The sequence below is a fragment of the Aedes aegypti genome, chromosome 3, assembly GCF_002204515.2.
Source record: "Aedes aegypti strain LVP_AGWG chromosome 3, AaegL5.0 Primary Assembly, whole genome shotgun sequence".
Lineage (NCBI taxonomy): Eukaryota > Metazoa > Arthropoda > Insecta > Diptera > Culicidae > Aedes > Aedes aegypti.
In genome coordinates, this window is record NC_035109.1 from 30,483,270 (window position 1) to 30,505,147 (window position 21,878).

The 21,878-nt window shown below is 35.7% G+C and overlaps 1 protein-coding gene and 3 long non-coding RNA genes across 8 annotated transcripts; all 4 read left to right on the forward strand.

The window, feature by feature from the left end:
- The first annotated feature begins 4,713 nt into the window (after nucleotides 1-4,713).
- LOC110678455 lies at nucleotides 4,714-5,164 on the forward strand. Its single transcript, XR_002501625.1, has 2 exons — nucleotides 4,714-4,977; nucleotides 5,056-5,164. It is a non-coding gene; the product is annotated as an uncharacterized LOC110678455 (long non-coding RNA).
- A 5,400-nt stretch (nucleotides 5,165-10,564) lies between these two features.
- On the forward strand, nucleotides 10,565-11,394 carry LOC110679005. The gene is made up of 2 exons (XR_002502127.1): nucleotides 10,565-11,239; nucleotides 11,364-11,394. It is a non-coding gene; the product is annotated as an uncharacterized LOC110679005 (long non-coding RNA).
- Nucleotides 11,395-12,283: 889 nt separating this feature from the next.
- On the forward strand, nucleotides 12,284-14,230 carry LOC110679006 (putative uncharacterized protein DDB_G0283431). 5 transcript variants are annotated; one of them, XR_002502130.1, is made up of 5 exons: nucleotides 12,287-12,515; nucleotides 12,579-12,883; nucleotides 12,950-13,125; nucleotides 13,795-13,848; nucleotides 13,914-14,230. XR_002502130.1 is itself a non-coding variant. In XM_021852828.1 (4 exons), the coding sequence occupies exons 1-4, from the start codon at nucleotides 12,781-12,783 to the stop codon at nucleotides 13,961-13,963; spliced, it is 264 nt and encodes an 87-aa protein (XP_021708520.1). In that variant the 5' UTR covers nucleotides 12,766-12,780; the 3' UTR covers nucleotides 13,964-14,230. The 5 variants fall into 5 exon arrangements, 1 of the variants encoding a protein (XP_021708520.1); XR_002502129.1 differs by having other exon boundaries at nucleotides 12,290-12,515; nucleotides 12,579-12,726; nucleotides 12,839-13,125; XR_002502128.1 differs by having other exon boundaries at nucleotides 12,284-12,515; nucleotides 12,579-13,125.
- Nucleotides 14,231-15,625: 1,395 nt separating this feature from the next.
- Nucleotides 15,626-16,112, forward strand: LOC110679007. Its single transcript, XR_002502132.1, has 2 exons — nucleotides 15,626-15,812; nucleotides 15,894-16,112. It is a non-coding gene; the product is annotated as an uncharacterized LOC110679007 (long non-coding RNA).
- Nucleotides 16,113-21,878: the final 5,766 nt, after the last annotated feature.

Consider the following 21,878-nt stretch of genomic DNA (forward strand, 5'->3'; position numbering starts at 1 on the left):
AATTCAAAAGATTCACTAGCTTATGAGATTCAAAAGATTTAAGAGATTCAAGAAATTTAAGAAATTCAAGAGACTTCAATCTTCAATCTCCAATCTTCAATCTTCAATCTTCAATCTTCAATCTTCAATCTTCAATTTTCAATTTTCAATCTTCAATCTTCAATCTTCAATTTCCAATCTTCAATCTTCAATCTCCAATCTTTAAATCTTCAATATAAAATCTCTAGAACCTTTAAATCTCTTAAATCTCGTAACTCAAGTAGCACTGGTAACAAATGCAATATTTTAGAAAAATAAAACAAACTAAATTCTTGGTTGTCGGCTATCTCAGTCTTAATCAGCGAACGTTTTAATTTATTTTGTCCGACGTTTCGGCCATTTGTTGTGGCCTTTTTCAAGGGAAAAATGGTCAATCTTTTTTGTCCTTATTGATTTAGCTGTTCTGCGGTCGAGTATTCATAATTTTGCTATTTGTACTAATTTTGGAAACAGTTAATATTGGTCACTTGGTCACAGTTATAATTACAATCACAAACGGTTGGTTCAAATTACATTGCCGTTGCAGTTCAGATAATTTGTAGCATATCTTATTGACGATTGGTTACTAAGCTACTACATTGTAACTTACGCTTTGTTTACATTACATAGGTGTTGCATTTTTACTTGCATGTAACTAAGCCTAGAGCTGTCAAAATGAATAAGTTACATTGAAATTGAATCTGTGGTTGCAAAGAAACAAATAATACACTAGGTTACATACAGATTGCTAAGTCACATGTGTGTAACAGCATGAAGTTTGTTTACCATGTGTCATAGGGGAAGGGGTGAAAAAATGAACAGGGTGGTAAAATGAACACCGAACTTGTTACGCATTAACAACAAATATCAATAATTTTTATTACGCACGGATGATTCAGAGCATAAATAAGAGTGTTCTTGTTGATGCGGAGATCAATTGAAGTCAAAACCACGTTCAAAAATTTAAACTGATGTAATTTTAGGCACGGAGGTGTTGAGGTTTTTCAATGAGGTGAATATCGTAATTATATGATGCCGAATCAGAAACCTTTAGAACTGTTTTCGAAGGGGTTATAATCATTTATAGATGTTTTTTAAGGACTGTGATAAATTTTTTCAAAAATGTTTGTTTTGCTCGTGTGTTTTATCACCAACATAAAATTAACATTTCCTTAATATTTTAATGACGATAAAAAGAAGTGAAAATTTAGCTAATTTAGTCTTAATTCGTGTCGGTGCGTTAATTAACTTCTCTATTTTTGATGTTGTGCGATAGAACTAGTTATAATAAATAAACAAATTAATAAATGAAGGACAATTTCGCGAGTAGACATATCATAGAACATCGAGTTAAATTTGTAAATTTCTATTAACTACTTTTGTGGGGAACGCCAATCTTTGAACCGATGACACGGAATGACGAGGTTTCGTTTAAGGGGGTAGGATTCGTCATCAACTTGATAATTTTCAAAAGCAAAAATCATGAACATTTTCATGAAAATATGTTCACTGTATTTTTTTCTCCAACCGAATCACAGTGAACACATTTTCGACAAGTAAGCTTCAGTTTTGAACAGAAAAATGGTTGTTGAAGTTTCGATGATGACGATGACGAATTCTTGAACGATAAAGTGTTTGGGTCCTCTAGTCAATTCGTAACCAAACGTCAACATCCCACTGCAAAATCACTTGTGTTTGGAGGTGATGTTTACTTCAAATTTTCGAAATCATCCTCTCCAACTTAGTGCTAATACCCTCCGTTATATGAATTATGATGGCGCGTCGATCGTCGCAAGTTTCTCGTTAAACATTCAATCCCGTAAATAATTGTAATTTTGTCAAGCTTGATTACTTTCAGTCATCAGCTTATCATTTGCTGTCTTCTTTGTTAAAATTTGTTATAGGATTCCAACTCCCACAGGGTCCACTTATGCACTATCATAGTTTGTATTACGTGCAATAAATATGTTTAATTTGTCCTTAAAAAACTTATCGAAGGGCCTAAACTTTAATCAACTCGTTGGGTCAAAACCCTCACTCCCTATTTCATAACAACAAAACAGCTGTTGAATTCAAATTCTAGCAAACGTAATGCCACGCTGAAGTAACGCACAAATTAGAACCTTACAAATGTACATTTTTCGCATCAGCATGTATCTATTATTGAACAATAACATCAGAACAAACGCCTGTGTTTACTGCACCACTGACTAAATAGACAAAATTTGTGTTGTTTTTTCATAAGGGCTTACCTACATTCAACGATTTCTCTTCATCGTTGCCCTCTTTTCGTTATTGCAGAAAACTGATTCTCTTTTCGTAACATATTTTTATGCTGTAGGATAAAGAATCACTATATCTTGCTTCATTCACAAGAAATATTATAGGTTTAGCTAATTTAGCGAAGTTATTAGCGAAAGAGAGAATCGATGAAGAGATATCGCTCATGTCAGTTAGGCAGTTAAGTGGCTACCATTAACAACGCGATTATTTTTCCCCAATTTCAGAACCCTCCTCCACCCTAGTGGTCATTTGTCCATACACAAATTTTAAAACTTGTGTGGGCCATGGTCTTTGGGCAGAACCTCTCCCCTCCCCCAATAAATTACTACGTGGTCAATGGATGACCCCTAAGCACGCATTTTTTTTAAAATTGATTTATTTACCCTAGAAATATTCAAATGGGTGGATGTTGTTTCTACTATTTGATAGATTTGTATATCCGATCATAATTAAAAAAGAGCATGTTTTTCACATCTTAATCTCTATTTTCCTTATCATGGGCATATTACTCTCAGTCCCTAATATTGGCACAAATTGATAAATTTCTAAATAATTTATTCGCCTTCTTTCGAGCTATTTGAGCACACAAACCATGTGCTTTCTTGGATGGAGAATTTAATTTTCATACCTTTGTAAGTTTACAGTTATTTGGCTTAGGGATTTTTGCACATTATTTTGTGATTTATCGCAAATTCATCGTTTTTCCCATTACAAGCAAGACGATATCCGTAGGATGTTCATTTTAATACCCCTTCCCCTATTGACAGCAGTGTAATTTATTGGCAGTTCCAGTATGGTTACAAATCAGTTTCAAAATAATATAAGATTTCTAGGTAACTGATGTGTAACAAAGGAGTAGTTTGCTGACAGTGGCCAACACTACATGCCAAAAGTTTTCATACATATTGTGAATTATGATATATTTTATGACCAGTTATTGTTTTCATATATATTTTTCCAGTGATGAATTAAAATGGTTGGATTCACGATATGCAGCCTCTCTAACAACTTTTTAATAGTTGTCATCATTTTAGATAGGCTGTCTTCAAACAGTTATTCGGAAGTGTATCAGCAGCAAGATGAAATTAAATGGCGGTTTATGATAGGCAAGAAAATCCAATCCAACAGCGGGACACGAAAAAACGTGATGTTGGAATCACAAACTATAAAATACAAATGAGAAACACTGCTGATTTGAGTAACAATATTAATTTCCATTTTGTATGGCAGTTTCAATGGCATACTATATAAGCAATCCAAGTATAATGCTTAATTCAATTTAAAATTATAAGGTATTTCATTACCGCGTCAATTTTGAGCTAGTAAAATGATTGATTTCATCACAAATTTCAATCTGCATGTTAAATTTAATATGTACTGGTGCATAATTACGCGTTCGAAGATCATACTTTTGTTGACATTCAACTCTATAATGGTTGTTCGGTTTCAAAACAGTCAGAATGAAACAATAAATTCAACGCCGTTTCTATTATTTTGTCGCAGGAAAACCCATGCGTAACCGACAAATTGCACATCCGTCGCCAGTAAACTTTTTATGTAACGTCCAACAAGTTACATAAGGCTCGACTTTTTGCGCTTTTTCGGTTACATAACAGTATTTTTCCAGGTTACAATGTTTCCTAGTGTAACTATCGAACATATTAAGTAGTCGTTGCTGTTACTTACTTGTAACAATGTGTGCTGAATCTCTCAAATCTTCATAATCTTCTAATTCTTTCCATCTATTATGTTTCATGAACCTTTACAATCTTCTGAATCTTGACTATCTGTTTAATCTCTCCAATCTTAAATATTTCGAATCTATTAATTCATTTGAATCTCTATTCTTAGCTCTTGAACCCCTTGAATATCTTTTGCCTTGAATGTATTGAATACCTTGAATCTCTTAAATCTCTTGAATTTCTGGAATTTTGATACTTGAATCTCTAGTCTCAATTTTGTGAACTTATTGATATTTGCAATCTTGGAATCTTGAAATTGTATTATTATTCTTTATATCAATGAAGCTATCAGCCCGTGGCCACTTCACTTAGAAATTTTGCAACGTTGGAGTCTTGAAATCTTAGAATAGAAGAAGGATAGAAGGATAGAAGGATTGAAGGATAAAAGGATAGAAGGATAGAAATAAAGAGTAAATGGGAAATGAAAAGATAGAATAAGAAGTCATATACAAGAAGCTAGAAATTTGAAGCTAGCAGGCAGAAAAAGGATGAATGAAAACTAAAAGGCATAAATTTCCAGAGCCTTGACCCAAGAAAACGAAATAAGCAAACACTTTTATCATGGATCTCGCATTGTTTGTTCAACAAACTACAAATGGAGGCGCTGATAAGGCAAAATAAAAACAATTTTTTTCGTTCACGTTACTTGTAACTTTTCAAACTAATTAAATACTCAATTCCCAGTTTCCTCCCGTCAGTCAGCCGTTGGTTTTCGTTCGAAACCGGTTTCGTTAGTCTTGGACCATGAAAATTAATAGCAAAACTTTTGCCATTTTCGCAGTTACTTTGCTGGCTTTGAGCCACTTCACCGTGGCAGCCGATGCGGACAATAAGGATGAAAAAGGTATGATGGACAAAATCAAGGAAATGGCTAAGCGGACATGGATGAAAATGGTTAATCGTGAGGAAAATAAGAAAGACTCCAGGAGGGATGGTAAGCATTGGTTGTTATGAATCGTTACTTTTTTTTGAGTGCATAACTGAAATTTTGGAATTCTTAATTATGTTTCAGCAATAATGCCGTCAATGTCATGAGTCACGCATGCCTTCCCAGGTCTATAATCGTTATACTACTGATTTGAGTTCATGGTGAATTTGTTAATAAAATAAGTTAGCTTGAATTAGTTGTATTACTCATTTTCAAAAAGATTTCATAAAAAAAATAGAAGTTTGGGTTTAGAACTTAATTGTAAACTCTGTATGGATATTATCCATTGGATATACAAACCTTGTTTATCAGCCTCCGAAAGGTTACTCGTTGAGCTTCTAGATTTTATGGGCTATATTCCAAGTAGTGTTATGATAAGGTTTATCATTGACGTCAAAGCCAACCTGTATTCATTGGCATAGTAACAGGGGGCAGAATTTTGGATGACAACAAATATGAAAATAAAAAAAAAAACAATTTCGATGATTTTAACGAGGAGAAAAATCTGAATCAATTTACATGACTCTAGTCATTGACAAAAATACCATTCAGTAATAACGTTCTTCCAAGTTGTACAACAATAGTGGGAAAACCTCGCTTGTCGTACACAGCATCAGCGTGGTGGTTCTGACTTCGATAAATCGCGCGATAACCGAAAGATTAACCGTCCGGCTGTCGATTGCTTACCTCTAGAACCTTTAGAACTAGATCATTTTTGTGTTCATACGATGGGCGTAATTTTTCGACATCCTTGTTGCAAAAAAAACTGTCAATATTCCAAAAATTCGGTTCTAAAATTGGTGTGTTTTGAACAATGCAAACAATGTTGTTTTGAAGGTTCTAGCATAAGCAGCACATTCACTGTATTATGATTTCCCACGTTTTTGGAGGATTTCCTGTTCGAGGTGTTCGGTGATGATGCTTTTCCTTAGAACAATTCACTTAAAGCGAAGTAGGCCGTCGTTGATGATTGTTGCTAATTCACCTCAAGATTTTGAATCAAAGAAAATCAGCTGGTTTTGCACTGACATAGCTGAAAAAGTATCAGCACACTTTATGCACGTCATCGCGTACAGTGATACTTTTTCAAGTTTATATAAACTTTCAAGACTGAGTTTAATCACTTTGAAATTGCAAGCCCAAAGGCATCATTGCTGCCAAAACGAATGACGGGCTACTTAGCCTTAAGACATTCATATACAGTAATGTCCCGATTTTGTCAGCTCCATGCTGCATTTAGGGTTGACAAAATCGGAAAAGAGCTAAAATCGGGATAAAACTTTTCGACTGGTTTCAAGTTTTATTTTAACTTAACGACTTTGTTTTATGATTTTGTTAATATAAACATTGTTTTTTTACTTCCGTTTTCTATGTACCATAATCCAAGGTAACATTGATAAGTTTCTTTCTTGATAAGTTGACTTTATGCACTCAATATTGACAGTTCAGACGTGTTTAGTCTAATTAAAATTAATACAAATTTTAGGCTGACAAAATCGGGGGTAGACAAAATCGGGTCAAAAAGAGTGCTAAAATCGGGAGTAGATAAAATCGGGGGTAGACAAAATCGGGGGCTGACAAAATTATTACTGTATTGCAATTTTAGGGAAAACTTTCCGTTTTACGGTTCAACGAAAAGCTACCGCAGCTGTCACATCACTGATTTGCACTGGTAAATCATCAGTAGGCTTCAATGGTACCTTGGATACCGTCTTGATGATTGTCGTTTGTTGCTATTTTTCATAGCGTTTTCTCTTTCAAGCATACTATGATTGAATTGTTTGATTCAATGATAGAATGATTTCGAAGCCTGCGGTAGAATTTTGACAGCTGCGGTAGAACTCTGCGGCTACCGCAAACTGGAAAAAAATCTTAACAACCGTAATATTAAGGCTAAGCAGCTCGTCATTCATTTTGGCAGCCATGTTGACATTACAGCTTGCAATATCAAAGTAATAAAACTTATTTTTCGTAGTTGATAATGATACGGAAAAGTATCACTATGAGAGCTGCAATGAGGAAAAGTATCATTAGTTACTGTGATGAAATAATTTTTCTCATTAAGTCAATGGTCATTACTTCCCGTTACAACTCGGAAAAAAATGCTACACTTTGTTTTGGGTGTAACTGTTTATCGCGTGGATAAAAATTAATGGAATTTTGGGTAATACTTGTTTAGAGTGTTATGTTTATGTGTACAAAATTTATCGCCATCTGTCAAGTAGTTTTCAACATGCATTAGAAACAAGAAGAGCTACGCCAGCAAATCTTGGGCACGGTGATCGATAATCCTGGTCAGTCGCACAGATGGATCGGCAAAAGGCTTGGAATCCACCATTCCACCGTGTCCCGCGTTGTTAAGATGTTCCAGGAGACGAAGACCATTGAGCGGCGCGCTGGAAGCAGCCGAAAACCGAAAATAGAATGCCCAGAGAAGGGGCGGAAGACAAGGCAGTACTTTCAAGATACCCCGAACCTTTCAACCCGAGACGTGGCCAAAAAGGTCAATTCGTCGAAGTGGTTCACCCAGCAGACCATGAAGCGGACTGGGCTACATGTTTTTAAGGTCAGGAAGGCGCCAAACTGGACTGTTAAGCAAAACACGGTGGCCAAATTGCGTGCGCGGAGCTGTACCATGAGTGGTTTAGCCATGGACGACGAGACATACATCAAGGCAAACACCAAACAAATCCCCGGCCTTGAGTTTTTTGTCGGTACGTCCCGCATGGATGTTCCGGAAAAGTTCCAGAAGAAAGAGAAAGATGGACAAATTCTCGAAGAAGTACCTGTTGTGGCAGGAGATCTGAGAGTGCGGACGGTACAGCAAGCCGTTCGTTACAGATTTATCGAGAGGAATGCTTGCAGAAGAGCTTGCTGCCCTTCTTCGTCTCTCACGCTGGCCCCACACGGTTCTGTCCAGATCTCGCTTCGTGCCATTACGCCAACCCTGTAATGGATCGGTACGAAGCGAAGGGCGTTAATGTGGTTCCGAAGGACCACCGATAAAGCTTTGAAGAAAAAAAAATGGAAGGAATTGTATAAGAAAGATGGGTAAAGAATCGCCCAAGATCTCATGAGCAGTGTTAAGAGAAATTTACGAGCATTCAGTTCGGGGAGGAAATTCAATAAATAAGCTATGCCAAAACATAGCTAATATTTAGTTATTCAATCCCTGATAATTTTAGAAGTATCCGATTAAAGAGAATTGTTGGTGATCATTTTTTTCCGGATGCAGTTTTTTTAAGAGGAATCCTTAGATTACCGCCTAGAGGAATCATTTGAATTATTTGCAGGAAGTCCTAAATAATTTTAGCCGTGAATTTTTCAAACATTCCTGGAACAATTTCCGAGAGATTTTCTAACAGATTTGTCGAAGGAATTTGAAGTATAACTTTAGGAAGAACTTCAAAGGCAAAGTCGCATAAAAATGGTGCATTCTCTTAAGAATTTGTGGAAAGAGTCCTTTGTTGGTGCTCTTGAAGACAATTTTGGTGATACTACTAGAATGTCTTGTACTTTTTCTTGAAGAAATCATCAGTAAATTCAGAAATTCCAAAATAAATCAATAATAAACAACTCAATGCTATTTTAAAATAACTATTTGAATTTATATATACTGCTTCGCGTTAGAAAATGCGTTAACCAACGTGCGAAGTTTGATTTTTGACCAACTTCTCCGCGTCGCAACTCGATTCTCAATAGTGCGCATAATGAACACGGCGGAGGGCATAGATGCGCACTATAGCGAAGTGACTCGCGACGTGGCGAAGTTGGTCAAAAATCGAACTTCGCACGGTGGTTCACCCATTTTTAGTCGCGAAGCAGTATATAATACGTTAAGGGTTTTCCAGGAGAAATATTTATAATATTTTGTAAAGCATTCTCTGGCGGAATTTATCAAGAGATTTATTAAGCAATTTGATAAATATTCTTCGAGAAATTTTCTGGAAAGCTCAGAAAGCTTAACTTTAGAAACAAATCTGATGAATAATAAGTATTAATTTCGGGAATGATGTTCCATGGGAATCCAAGAAGGAAGAAGGTGAAAACTGTTAAAGGAGTTCTTGGAGAAAAAAAAAGTATGGAACTAATTCATGAAGAAATCCCCGTTTTAATTCTCAGAGGAATGTCTCGAAAGTACATGGTTGAATATAAGAAAAGTTCGTAACAGAATCACGAAGGAAATATTCCTCTTGAGTTTATTGGAAGAACTCTGGAAGGATTTATATTACCGGATTAGACAAAGAATTAATATTTTCCGTGGTGAAAATTGAAATTTACATATATCACTGGTGTGCAGCGATATGAAAACAAAGTACAAACAAATGAAATCAATGTATATCTATGCACGAAACTTGTGAAAATCATGATTATTGCGACCGACATAACTTCTGTAAACAAGAATTTGCTAGGCAACCCCCTAGGCTTCCTCCAGAAAAATCCTAGCTACGCTAATACCTGTATTATGGCTTGAATGATTTTTAACCTTGTTCACATTCCCTTGTAAGCTCAATCTTCAATGGTACCCGTACATTTTAAGTTCGATTCTATGAGTAGTTCTTGGACAGCCTTTAACAGCTATTGAATTCGAATTTTAACAAAACATTATCATTACATGTTGGAAAGTAACCTTGGACAGATAACTGATTACGTTTGTAGATCTGAAGTTTTGCACCCGAAGGAGCTATCGAATAAACTTGAATTATTTTTGAACTCAAAACTAGGCTAAGCTAAGTAAAAAAAATCATGTATGGCTATTATCATTGTTCAATAGTTTTTGAAAGATCATCTATTTCGTTTGAAGATTTGTACTCTTACAGTGGGCAACATCCTTCATTAAGGTTTGAAGCATAAGTTTTTACTATGGGATGATAATTTTTTTTTTCCATCTTTATTAACGAGATTTTTAACCCTGGCTAGTTCATCTCGGGACCAACGGCTTTACTTCCCTTCCGAAGGAAGTCGTCACTGAAATTTTCAGTTACTATCTCGGGGATGGGATTCAATCGCAGAGTCCTCGGCGTGAGAGGCGTGTGTTCTAACCACTACACCAGGTCCGTTCCCCTATGGGATGATAAGTTTGTACTCACATTCCAGTACTAACGTGTTTGGAACATTTCTCAAAATTTGTCCATGGTAATTTCCATAAAAACCTACATTGTCTTTGGGCCACCTGTCAATCATCACCTAGAAAGCTGAGGAAGGCCCCTTAATTTACATACAGTATATAGAAGAATGTATGTTTTTTCTACTGTTTTTTTCTATTCGTGTTTTCCCGACCAGTGAATTTCAACAGAGTTATAACAGGTTTTTGACACTTAGTTAGCGCGTTTTTTGTTACAAAATATGTTAAAATTATAACAAAAAATATAACACAATTTCCTTTGCACTAAACTAAATTGAAACAAAATATGGTATAATTTAAACAAAAATGTAACTCATTATGTATCAAATCGAAAACAAATATAACTATAACTTTTGTTATTATCAATAACTGAATTGCAACAAATTTTTTTGTAAGCAATCGCTCCTAAAAATTTTATAACAAATTGTGTTATAATTATGTTTTAAATTGAAACAAATTTGAAGCAGCTTTTGTTATTTTAATTGATTTTGTTTCAATTATGTTAAAATTTCCTCCATCAATTCAAAGCGCTTATAACAAAAATGAAACAATATTTGATATTTGTAACAAATCTTTTGATATAATTGTGCTACAGTTTTGTTGTAATCCACTGGTCGGGTTTACTCATAGACTTAGGCCGTCTTTCAGGTCTTTTAGTTTCAGAGCAAAATTTGATTTCTGTCTTGCGATTTCAAGACTAACCTAAGTTAGACGCAATGTTAACGATACCGAAAACCTTCTTGCGCTTATCTACACCAACCTTTATCCACGGTATCGGACCTTAGCATTGGTCCTATGCTATGCTGATTACTATGCCTGTCAAATGAAATCAAACACAGTAGGCGGTAGCCAATCGGAAGCTAATCTTATTAGGAATAAAGCAAACACAATTTTTCCGCATCGGTTCGGAATTGTTTTGGTTTGAGTTCCTTTAAAAAGTCCCGTTCCCGGTGCAGTGGACATCAGTCAACCGTTGGTCCCTTTTGCCTTACGATAGTTTTGTGTAAAAATCTGCCTCGAAGAAAATGAATTTCAAAATTTTTGCCCTTCTGGCGGTGGCCATGTTGGCTGTGATCCATCTCAGCTACGCTGCCGAGGCGGAAGAAGAAGAAGCGTTGGAGGAAATGCTTTACAAGCGAGAGGGTAAGGAAGTTTATTCATTTTTAAATGTAGAACCAAAGATGCGATATCTTTCTAATACGATGGTTCTTTTAATGTCGAGTTATCGAGAGTTGACTGTATATTCATTATACAATTTCATTTTCAGCAAATAATAATAATAACAACCAGAACAATAACAATAACAACAAGAGAGAAGGTAAATTAAATTTGCATTTTTTTTTAATTTTAATTATTATTCAACTTTATTTTCAGCGAATAATAATAACAACAACGCGAACAATAATAACAAAAAGAGAGAAGGTAATTGATCCTTCTGTATATTATATTTTCATTCTATTCATTGTACAATTTTATTTCCAGCGAATAATAACAATAACAACCAAAATAATAACAACAAAAAGCGAGAAGGTAAATAAATCTTGTGTTTATTGTATTACTTATTTTGTTCATTATACAAATTTAATTTTAGCATTATTGTTTTCCAAAATTAAATTTATATAATGATCAAAGTAAAAAAACATACAAAAAAAAAAACAATAAATTATTATAATATGATTATATAATTTTAGCTCTGGCAAATAATAACAACAACAACCAAAACAATAACAACAAAAGAGAGGGTAAGCAAATCCGAGAAGAGGAGTCAGCTCACTGACAGCTAGTTTGTTTTCTTGTTTTTCTTTTCGGAATTCTTGGGCTACTGGCTGCAAATAAGAGTGGCGTCAATGTCAAACTTGTAACCGCGGTGAACTGTCATTCCTATATAAATCCGTGTTCCGAATGAGGAGGAAACCTGTCAAAACTAGAACATGACGCCACTCTTGTTTACAGGCACTCTTATCCTCGAGTACAATGCACAATGTTTCAAATATCGAATTGTGAGTCAAAATGATCATTAAATTCTAAACGTTATTTGAAAACATTTCGAGGCGTTTATATATCCAAAGATTTGAAATTTATGATCATAAAACAACACATACAAATTTCAATTACGCTTGTTTGAGTTTTACCACTTTTACAAGTTCTCTACCACCAATTTGCGGCTTTCGACTGACAGATAGTTTATGACAGACTCGCGTTGACTTTCGGGAGCTTGAAATTTAAACTAGCTGTCGCTTCTCTGAGAGTTAATGTATTAATTTTTCGATATTTGCAACATTTATATTATTAACGCCCAAAAGAGGGAGGGTAAGCCAACTTGCTGTTTTCAACGTATATGTTTCTAATATCGATTATACAATTTTAGCTCTAGCAAATAATAACAACAACAACCAAAATAACAACAACAAGAGAGAGGGTAAGATAACATGTTTTATGTTATTGGTTTTTTATTTAATTGAATATACTATTTGATATTTAGCTTATGCCAATAACAACAACAATAATAACAACAACAAGAGAGAAGGTAATTAAAATGTCGTTAACTATATTTCATAATGTTCATTATACAATTCTATTTTCAGCAAACAACAACCAAAATAATAACAACAACAACAACAAGAGAGAAGGTAAATAAACCTTTTGTCTTCTATTATTCTTCTAATTTATAAGTGTCTTGAAAAATGTTATGTTATTTGTTATATATCGTTTTTTTTCAATATTTCTCTTACTTTCTTAAAGCGAACAACCAAAACAACAACAACAACAACAACCGAAAGAGGGAAGGTAAGAGCCAATTTGACGAAATATTGCTGATTTTTGTTCTACTCATTTTATTTTTTTAATTTATAGCTAACAACCAAAACAACAACAACAATAATAACGCCAATAAGAGGGAAGGTAAGAACATTTCCTCATAAAATCTTTTCTTCATTTTATGAATTGTGTCATTCAATTTAACTCTTTTTCAGCTAACAACCAAAACAACAACAACAACAACCGAAACAATAACAACCAGAAGAGGGAAGGTAAGTAAATTTATTTGTTGCATTTTCTCATCGTAATAGGCTGTAATCTGTCATGAAACGGCCTACTTTCCTGCACTGAATTATGCAGTGCGGTAATAGTCATTACGCAACTGAAACCAGTAGTGTAATGATCCATTACGCAACGCTTTCTCATTACGCAACTGTTTTGAGATGCGTAATGAATCATTACAAAACATTTGTTTAAGAAATTGTAAAATAATGATGAATGCATTCCGATATTATTTCTGATACCCTCAAGTGGTCTTCTACGAAAATGCAAAAAGAGTTGTACGTAACTCGTTGCAGAACTCGATTTTCACAGTACTCGTCGTAATTATCTTAATCGGCAAGCCTCGTAGTATAAATTTACTATTCGTGCTGTAAAAATCATCATTCTGCACACTTGTTGCGTAAACTACTATTGCAATTGCTTTGTTTGAGGGTATCTAGTAAAATCAGAACTTTCAAAATTTTTAGTGCTTTGCAAGTATATTTCAAACGAGTTTGAAGTTAATATGGAATCATAATTTAATCACACCTAGCCAAGTATTAAAAATTGTCATCCTTAGAAAAATGACCGTATACATTCAAAATGCCAAAACTGTAACTTTTTCATCACTCAATTAACTTGATTGTATTTATGTATCTCATTATTTTGTTTTTCTTTAGCTTATAACAATAACAACAACAACCAGAACAACAACAACAACTGGAAGAGGGAAGGTAAGAAAATATTAGCGCGTTATTGATTTTTTACTGTATTCATTACATTCTGCATTTATTTGCAGCTAACAACAACAATAACAACAATCGAAATAATAATAACAACGAGAACTAGAACGCTCATGCAAGAGACCTGTATCCATGCCTCACGATCGACAGACACCCGCGATACAATCAATGCACAGGCAAACGAACGTAACACTAGTGGCAAATGTCAAATGAAGAACGAAGGATGGAAGGAGGCTGAATGGCGACGTAATTGTAGGAAACTAGGAATCGAAACAACCGTTCGATGTGTGGATGATAGAAGTTTTACCAGTGTTATGTCTGTCTGTCTTCCCCTGCTTTGTGACGAATTTGAATAAAAAAAAAGATGGAAGCACATGATATTGATTCATTATGATGACACGCATTGAAAAATCTTGGTCCTGGAGTATACTGATTCATTGACGCTGCAATCATATTAGTCCTCCATAACATCATCAATCGGGTTATCTAGAAGTTTTGAGGCTTCTCAACGTTACCAATTTTTTTTTTGCAATTGTCATAGAGCAGATTTGTATGCTTATTAAAAAAATACATCGAAGTTGACCTCATTTCTCTAAGAATTTTCATTCTTCAAACCACGTTTGCTTGATTATTAATTAACAAGGGTTTCAACCTGGGAGAGAGAAACCAGTACAAAATTTCTCTACGTCACAGTGAGCCGAGATTTTGCTGTCACGAACTGTCACTGTGAGCCCGGATCTTAAACAATGGACAAACATGATAAAAGCGCGTAATTAGCCAAAGCATATTTTTGCATTTTATCAAAAGTAGCAAAAATCGAATTAGAATCAATTCATGCACATTCAAAAGTAATGTCACGAGAGCACCGTTAATTCTAATTGAATGTAACGTATTGGAATGAGGCTCTTTTCAATGTTCTCATTAAAACTGAAAATAAAACGCATAGAAAACTGTGGCCCTTTTTAAATGTTTGTCCAGAAAGTTCGAAGGTACACAACAAATGAAAACTAGTGATTTTCATTAAGCCTGCCTTGATTGTCGTTGGAAAATTGGAGTTATCTTGCAATGGACCGATGCACGAGTTCACTAATTTGACATTTGAGCGGTGCCGAATGACACTTGTGATCATGTTTGACGTTCCCTTAGTCGACAAAAAAGCTACAGCGATTTTTCTTTTTAACACTGGGGTTGTTCCTATCTGGCAATTCGAAAGGGACACGGAAAACAAAACACCAAAACTTGAGTTTGAATCAAAGGGTGCGACAAAATCTCAAAAACGGGGAAACATATTATTTGGATTTGAATCAACGAAAATCATTTAAAAATGGAGTAAACATGTGTTTCTGGCTTAAACTTAAGCGTATGGCACTGAAATTGGGACTGGGCTTTAGAACCCTATTCAAACGGAGATACCTGTGCCAATGTTGCTGCGGGTACACAAAATTTCTTCACCAACGGTCATTCACCTACTTCTGGTACCATCTCTGATTCTGATTTTAATTTCTTATCTGAACTGTTGCAACAAATGATTGATGCGATGTTCAAAATCACAACTATGGCTGAAGCAGTGCTAGTTGGCGTGTGGTTTATCAATAAAATCGAAATTGGATTACGTTTTTCTAATTACCTAGTACTTTTCCTATGACTGTCGGTACATTTTTACGGTAAAGTTGTTAAACAAACAATAATATAATTAAGAACAATTAGTAACATAATTTTCCGCTAATAATGATTATTGCCGGGAGAAGAAATGCCTTAAAAGGATCCGTTTTCAGCGTAACTGGCATCAGTTAGTTTTTGGTTTTGCCCTTTACGGAAGTTTAGAAAAGTATTCGTCGTAGAAATGAACTTCAAGTTGTTCGCACTTCTTTTTGCAGCTTTGTTGGCTATGACACAGTTCACTAATGCAGCCGAAGCGGATAACACAATGGAGGATATGATTAACAAGAGAGAGGGTGAGTACACAAACAATCAGAACCGCCAAAAGAAAACGATAAGTGAATCTATCTCACTTAAATTATGTTTCAACATTGCAGCATTAATTCCGCCAATGTGTGTCACCGATCCATGTCCCGGCCGATAGGAATCCACGGCACAATCGGCCGAGGAAAACGAATCTAAACCTAACGTGAATGGAAGAAACGGGGACCGGTTGAAGAAAGGATAATGGCCAGCTGAGTGTAACGTTTGACCCACTTGGAGGATATTAAATGATCTTTCGAGGCATCGTCAATAAAAGATTCAATGCTGTTACATTTGTTTTATTTTTTGGATTTCGATGAATTTGAATATAAAGAATATAGAAATCACAATTCCTCCGTTGTCCCGTCCTCCATTGCCTACGCTCTCAGTCAGCGCCATTCAGGTGTTCGTCGAAGTGCTGCTTCCACCTTTCGATCACGCTCCGTCAAAATGCTCCCATCCTTATCCCTGCACATCTCGGCTTGCGGTACGAACCCGCAACGTTGAGTTTCTGATAGAACTTACGTGTTTTTTGAGACCGGCACAGCTGTTCCATCTCCTCCAGGCGGCGTTTTTTCTCCCGAAAGAGGTGGGTCTGCTGTTGCCGTTTCCGTCTATAACGTTCCACGTTCTGTCGAGTTCCTTGCTGCAGCATGACCACCCACGCGCTGCATTCTTCTCCTCCAGATTCTGCCTACATTCCTCGTCGAACCAATCGTTCCGTCGACTCCGTCCCACGTACCCGACGTTGCTCTCAGCAGCAATGTTGATGGCTGCTTTCACTGTTCTTCAGCAGTCCTCAAGAGGGGCTTTACCCAGCTCACCCTCTTCCGATAATGCAGCCTCGAGGTGCTGCGCGTATGCCGCTGCGACATCCGATTGCTTGAGCCGCTCTAGAGCGGCCGTTGGTACCGTACGTTGTTAACGGCGGAGAGTTTTAGGCGCAGTTTAACCATCACCAGATAGTGGTCGGAGAAGTGCCGTCCATCAATCAGAACGTGGTCGATTTGTGATTCTGTCTGCTGTGATGATCTCCAGGTATATCGGTATGGATGACTGTGCTGGAAGTAGGTGCTACGAATGGTTATTAATGTGATGCAAATTTTGAAATTTTGGCGCCCCATGCTCAAACGACTTATATAATGTTAAATAGCATCCACCTAAAGTTTGAAACGAGTCGGAAGAAATTTTACTGTGCTGTGCTACAGGCCATTTGAAGTTTTTATGGAGATTACTAAGGAAAAAAACGCCATCCTTTTGTGTTCAGCCCTATATCTCTTCGTCATAATGCTTTATGGAAAAGTGAACACAATCTTCTCATGTGAAATCCTTTCAGCTACAATTTTGCTGAAGACCACATTTTGATTGGACGTCAGGATAAATTCGTCCCCTTGATGCTACAACTAGATAACTCGAAAACCAAATTTTGAGATGTGCAACTTTGAAAGTATGACCGTTTAATAAGGTGATGATTAATCGCAGAGATTATGATTGAAAAATAATCTTTACCTTGTGTATTTTGAATCACACACTTAAGACCTGTGGATATTTTGGAGATCTAATTAAGAAAAATGTTTTGACGTATTGAAGTCAAAAATTTCAAATTTCGAGTTATCTAGTTATAGCATCAAGGGGACGAATTGCTATTCATAATCATAAACTGGGTATGTATTTTGCATGCTCAAGCAACTGCCCGGCAGGCAACAGTGGTGCTTCTGGCGGGTAGAATAGATCAAAGTAATCCAGACTACTATGTTCTACAGCAAAATAGCAGTGCTCTGAAATTAAGTGAATGATCATCTCAGCATGGTTTAGACTTTGTTATCAATAATAAAAAATTATCCTTACGTCCCATCAAAATGTGGTCTTCGGCAAAGTTGTAGCTGGGAAGATTTCACATTGTAGAGTTTGTTGTAGGCATGAAATGTCAAAGTCAAATCACCCCCCCCCCCTTGTTTTATGATGAAAAGTTGTATTCTCGTCATACGCTGGGTGGTTATCCACATCAGATTCTACAGTTCTCCGGACAAATAGGATACGGATCCGAGTCTGCATGTGGAACCGGCTTAATCATTGTTGTTGGTACTTAGTCGACTTATTTGTAACGTCCATGTTGCTCAACTTTAGTCAAACAGAATGGCAATCCGTTTCATAACAAAATGGACGACGCCATATTGTAGGCACTTCGAAAAACAGATGGCGACTGAGATAAATATGCGAATTAGTGAAAAATATGCATTAAAAATACACGAAACTTTCATTACGTAATTAATATGCAGGCCCCTTTGGGTCCATCCACAAATTACGTAAGGACTCATGATGGGAAGGGGATTTGGAGTTTTTTTTACACTCTATGGGATAAAATGCAGATTTGTTTGGAAAACAAATTGCATAGGAGGGAAAAATTTTAAAAATCGTCTTACGTAATTTGTGAATGACCCCTTGAATGTGAATTTATGAATGACCACTGGAAGAACTAAAAAGTGATTCCGATGAAAAAATAATGTTCTAAAGATCGAAAGCAAATTTGGAGAAAAAGATTATAAATCGGTGCACTTGATCCAGGAATATTAGCATTTAAAAAATCACAAAATTTAAAATTTGACTGTATCTTAAAAACGGTTCTAGGGTAGAAGCTCCTGTTTTGGCCATACGCCAGTTGTAGCCATAGGGGATTATACACCGTTTTACATAGCCCATTAGCATGAAACCTTTTGTGTTTAGTTGATCACATTCACATGATAGAGCTACATTCATTTACTCTTCCAAATTTATTCAAAACATAAGAAAAACTTCATTTTCCTTATAATTTTAACTCCCATACACCTAATTTGGCCAGTGTACTCCCAATTTGGCCATTCCCATGAAAAATCAATGCGATTGGCCAATATAGGAACCGAAGTTACATCTCTAGCCGAAACTGGAACTCCAAATGGAGTTATGTACAGTTGAACATTTAGGTCTTGAAGGCCATAACTTCAGAGTAGTTTGGATGGCCAGACTATAGAATAAGTATTCCAATAGCGTTCTAGTTTTTCTCAGGTTTTTTGATTACTATAAAGGGTGTACTGAATCAAATTGCACCACTTTTAAATGGCTATAACTGTAACGCTGTGTAAGTTTTACAGTAAGGTTTGCAATCAATGTGCAGATGAAGTCGGAAGAACAGCAGCGGTGCAAAGAAATTTTGCGCAGGTACCTCGAAAATTCGGATCTATCTCATCGTGTCAGCTTAATAACTTACTGACAAACTTACAAGCCTAAGGATTACTCTGAGGTCAAAACTTCAATGGATTATTATGAATATTTATATATTGCTTCTCGATGATTAAAGAAACCGTTTATGATAAACAAATTTATAAAGCATTGAACAAAGAAAAGAAAAAAAAAGGAAAAATGAATCTCAAAATATTTGGAAGCCAACAAATCATAGCATTTTTAGCAAGATAAGATCGTCCTGGCTATTCACGGGTTAAACAAACTCTTACAATGTTTCTTGTCGTTGTATGTCAGTGGTCCTCAGCTTATATGTTTATTCGTGATCAAACGTCAACATCTTACCGCAAAATCGCTAGTGTTTGGAGGTGAAATAACCTCCAAATTGCCAAATAGCCTCCAAATCATCACCTCCAAGTTAGTTCTAATAACCTCCGTTATATGAAATATGGTGGCGCGTCGATCGTCGTAAGTTTATCGTTAAACAGTCAATGCGGGCCACTTAGGTGTTTTCAAAACAAAGCGCGGGCCACAACGTATTTGAGAATTTATTCAAAAAAAAATTCAATGGGAATGCTAAATATATGAATCTTTTTCTATTAACATGGAACTGAATCACGGAACGGGAATCTCTTGTAGAAGAAGGTCTTGACCAAAACAATATAGAAAGTATTATCTCATAAAAAATCAGACTCCAAATAAATACGTGTTGGAGATATGTTCACGCTTCCTGAAATCCTTATTAAATTTGGATGCTTATGAATATTGAAGATTACACTGCTTCAAAGGAGCTAAAATTATATCAATAAACCGGTGCGAAGATTTGCTGGCTTATCTAAGATTTTCTGATTCAAGATAGATTCAAGAGATAGGGTCTCAGACATATTTGACGGATTTCACGCCAACTCGACAAAGGGATTGGCAGCACCCCTTCAGAATTCAATAAAACTTTCTGGGTGTGAAGACTATGTGAAACTAAGATACTTTACATACTTTGTTTTTTTCAAAATCGATCTAGACTAACATTTGGAAAGGGTCAAAGTTTTTTTTACATTTTTTATAAACCCGTATAACTTGAAAACGGTATGACCTACAAAAAAGTGTTGTATGGAGGACTGTCGTGAAATTTCCTGACGTTTTAGAAATAAAACCTTTTAACCTTATCAAACAATTCCACCAATTCCTCTGACATTTTAACATATTGTTCATTAGATTTATAACAGAAATTTAATTTGGTGATACATGTATCAGTTTGTTTCACTGCCCAGTCGAATAGTTCTCGCGGAGTTGCGATTGTGTTTCCATAGTATTTTGCAAGACTTGCTCTTTTTGCCATTCGCTTGAGAGTGCCACCAATAGCGTCACAGGGGCATTTGCCGTGGGATGTGGCAAAAAAGTGCCACTCTGCTTCCAATCCATGTATTTTCTTGAAATTACATAAGCTGACAATTTTTTTTATTTTTATAGTGAGCTGCAGCTCCATCTGACTTAAAAATAACTTTTGATTTGTTTAACAAAATGTATCAATTTTGAAATAAATAGCTGAACTGCTACTGTGTCATGGGTCTGATATTATAATAAAACTAACATTTTCCAATTTATTATATTTTTTATGGTAAATCTAGAATTGGTGTATCGTTGCTTGGGAATTATTCCAGTGATATCCTTGAGCAGCGTTATAATTTTCATAAAAATCGCTATATACCAGTATTTAACCTTCGTCCTTGACGCTTTTTTGTCTTTTTTGTTTCGTGAAAAAGAAGACTGTTATTTGCAAATAAAATCATGAGTTATGAGCTTATCAACTTTTGTTAGGTAGATAACAATACAAACATATTCATTATTTCTTATTCATCTGGCGTTTAAGGCAGGTACGTTTAGTAAGTTTTTTTTTCACAACACTTTTTCTAGAATAGAATTTAATGGGATATGGATAAGGTTGTTACTTTTCAATGTTTGCAATACTGTTGTGATACCTTTCGAACCATAAAAATCCGTCGGATTGTTAGACGGAGTTGATTTCCTCATAGGCAGAGGCGAAGTCTATTGATTGCCTTTATTTATAAAACACTAGTGGTCCCGGCAAACTTCGTCTTGCCATCAAGTAGGCTGTTGAAAACCGCTACGAATCGTCCCATACGAAATGACAGTTCCGTTCACTCTCGTTTTTCCGACTTTCCCGGTAAATATCCTGAAACTTTTATTACACACAAACCCGTCGGAACCCTTGACGAACAAAATGGAGAAGGAATCATCCAAATCCGCTGACCCGTTCGTTAGCCATTTCGTGACATACAAACACCATTCCATTTTTATTTATATAGATAGATAGATAATCACTGTATAAATCCGTTTTTCAACTATTCTCAATAAAAAATACAATTTATTTTCTGATTCAAACTCATTTATCACTTGAAAACACGATCATATTTGACAGTTTAAAACAAAATCTTTGAAAAAAAAATTCTTTTGGACTTAAAAAATTCGAAGTTAGAAAAACTTTTTGACGTTGGATAACGTCTTACGGCAACATATGGGGGTACAATTCAGAAAAACGAAAAATTGAGCATGTAACGAAAAATGGTCAGGTTTTGACCGCTAATAATTCAGTCATTTATCGATAGATTTTCAATATTTATCCATGAATCGATTGGAAATTTATCTACGCGTCGATTCAAATGGAGGACACTATTGATTATTAGCAACAAACTATTGAAATATCGTAAAACGTTGACCCCTTTCTTATCTAACCAATCACGTTCAAGCACATTTTTCGGTTCCGCTTCCCACTATAAAAGCGCACCGCATCCTGCTTCTTCCCTCATTCTTCTTTTTGCCGTCAG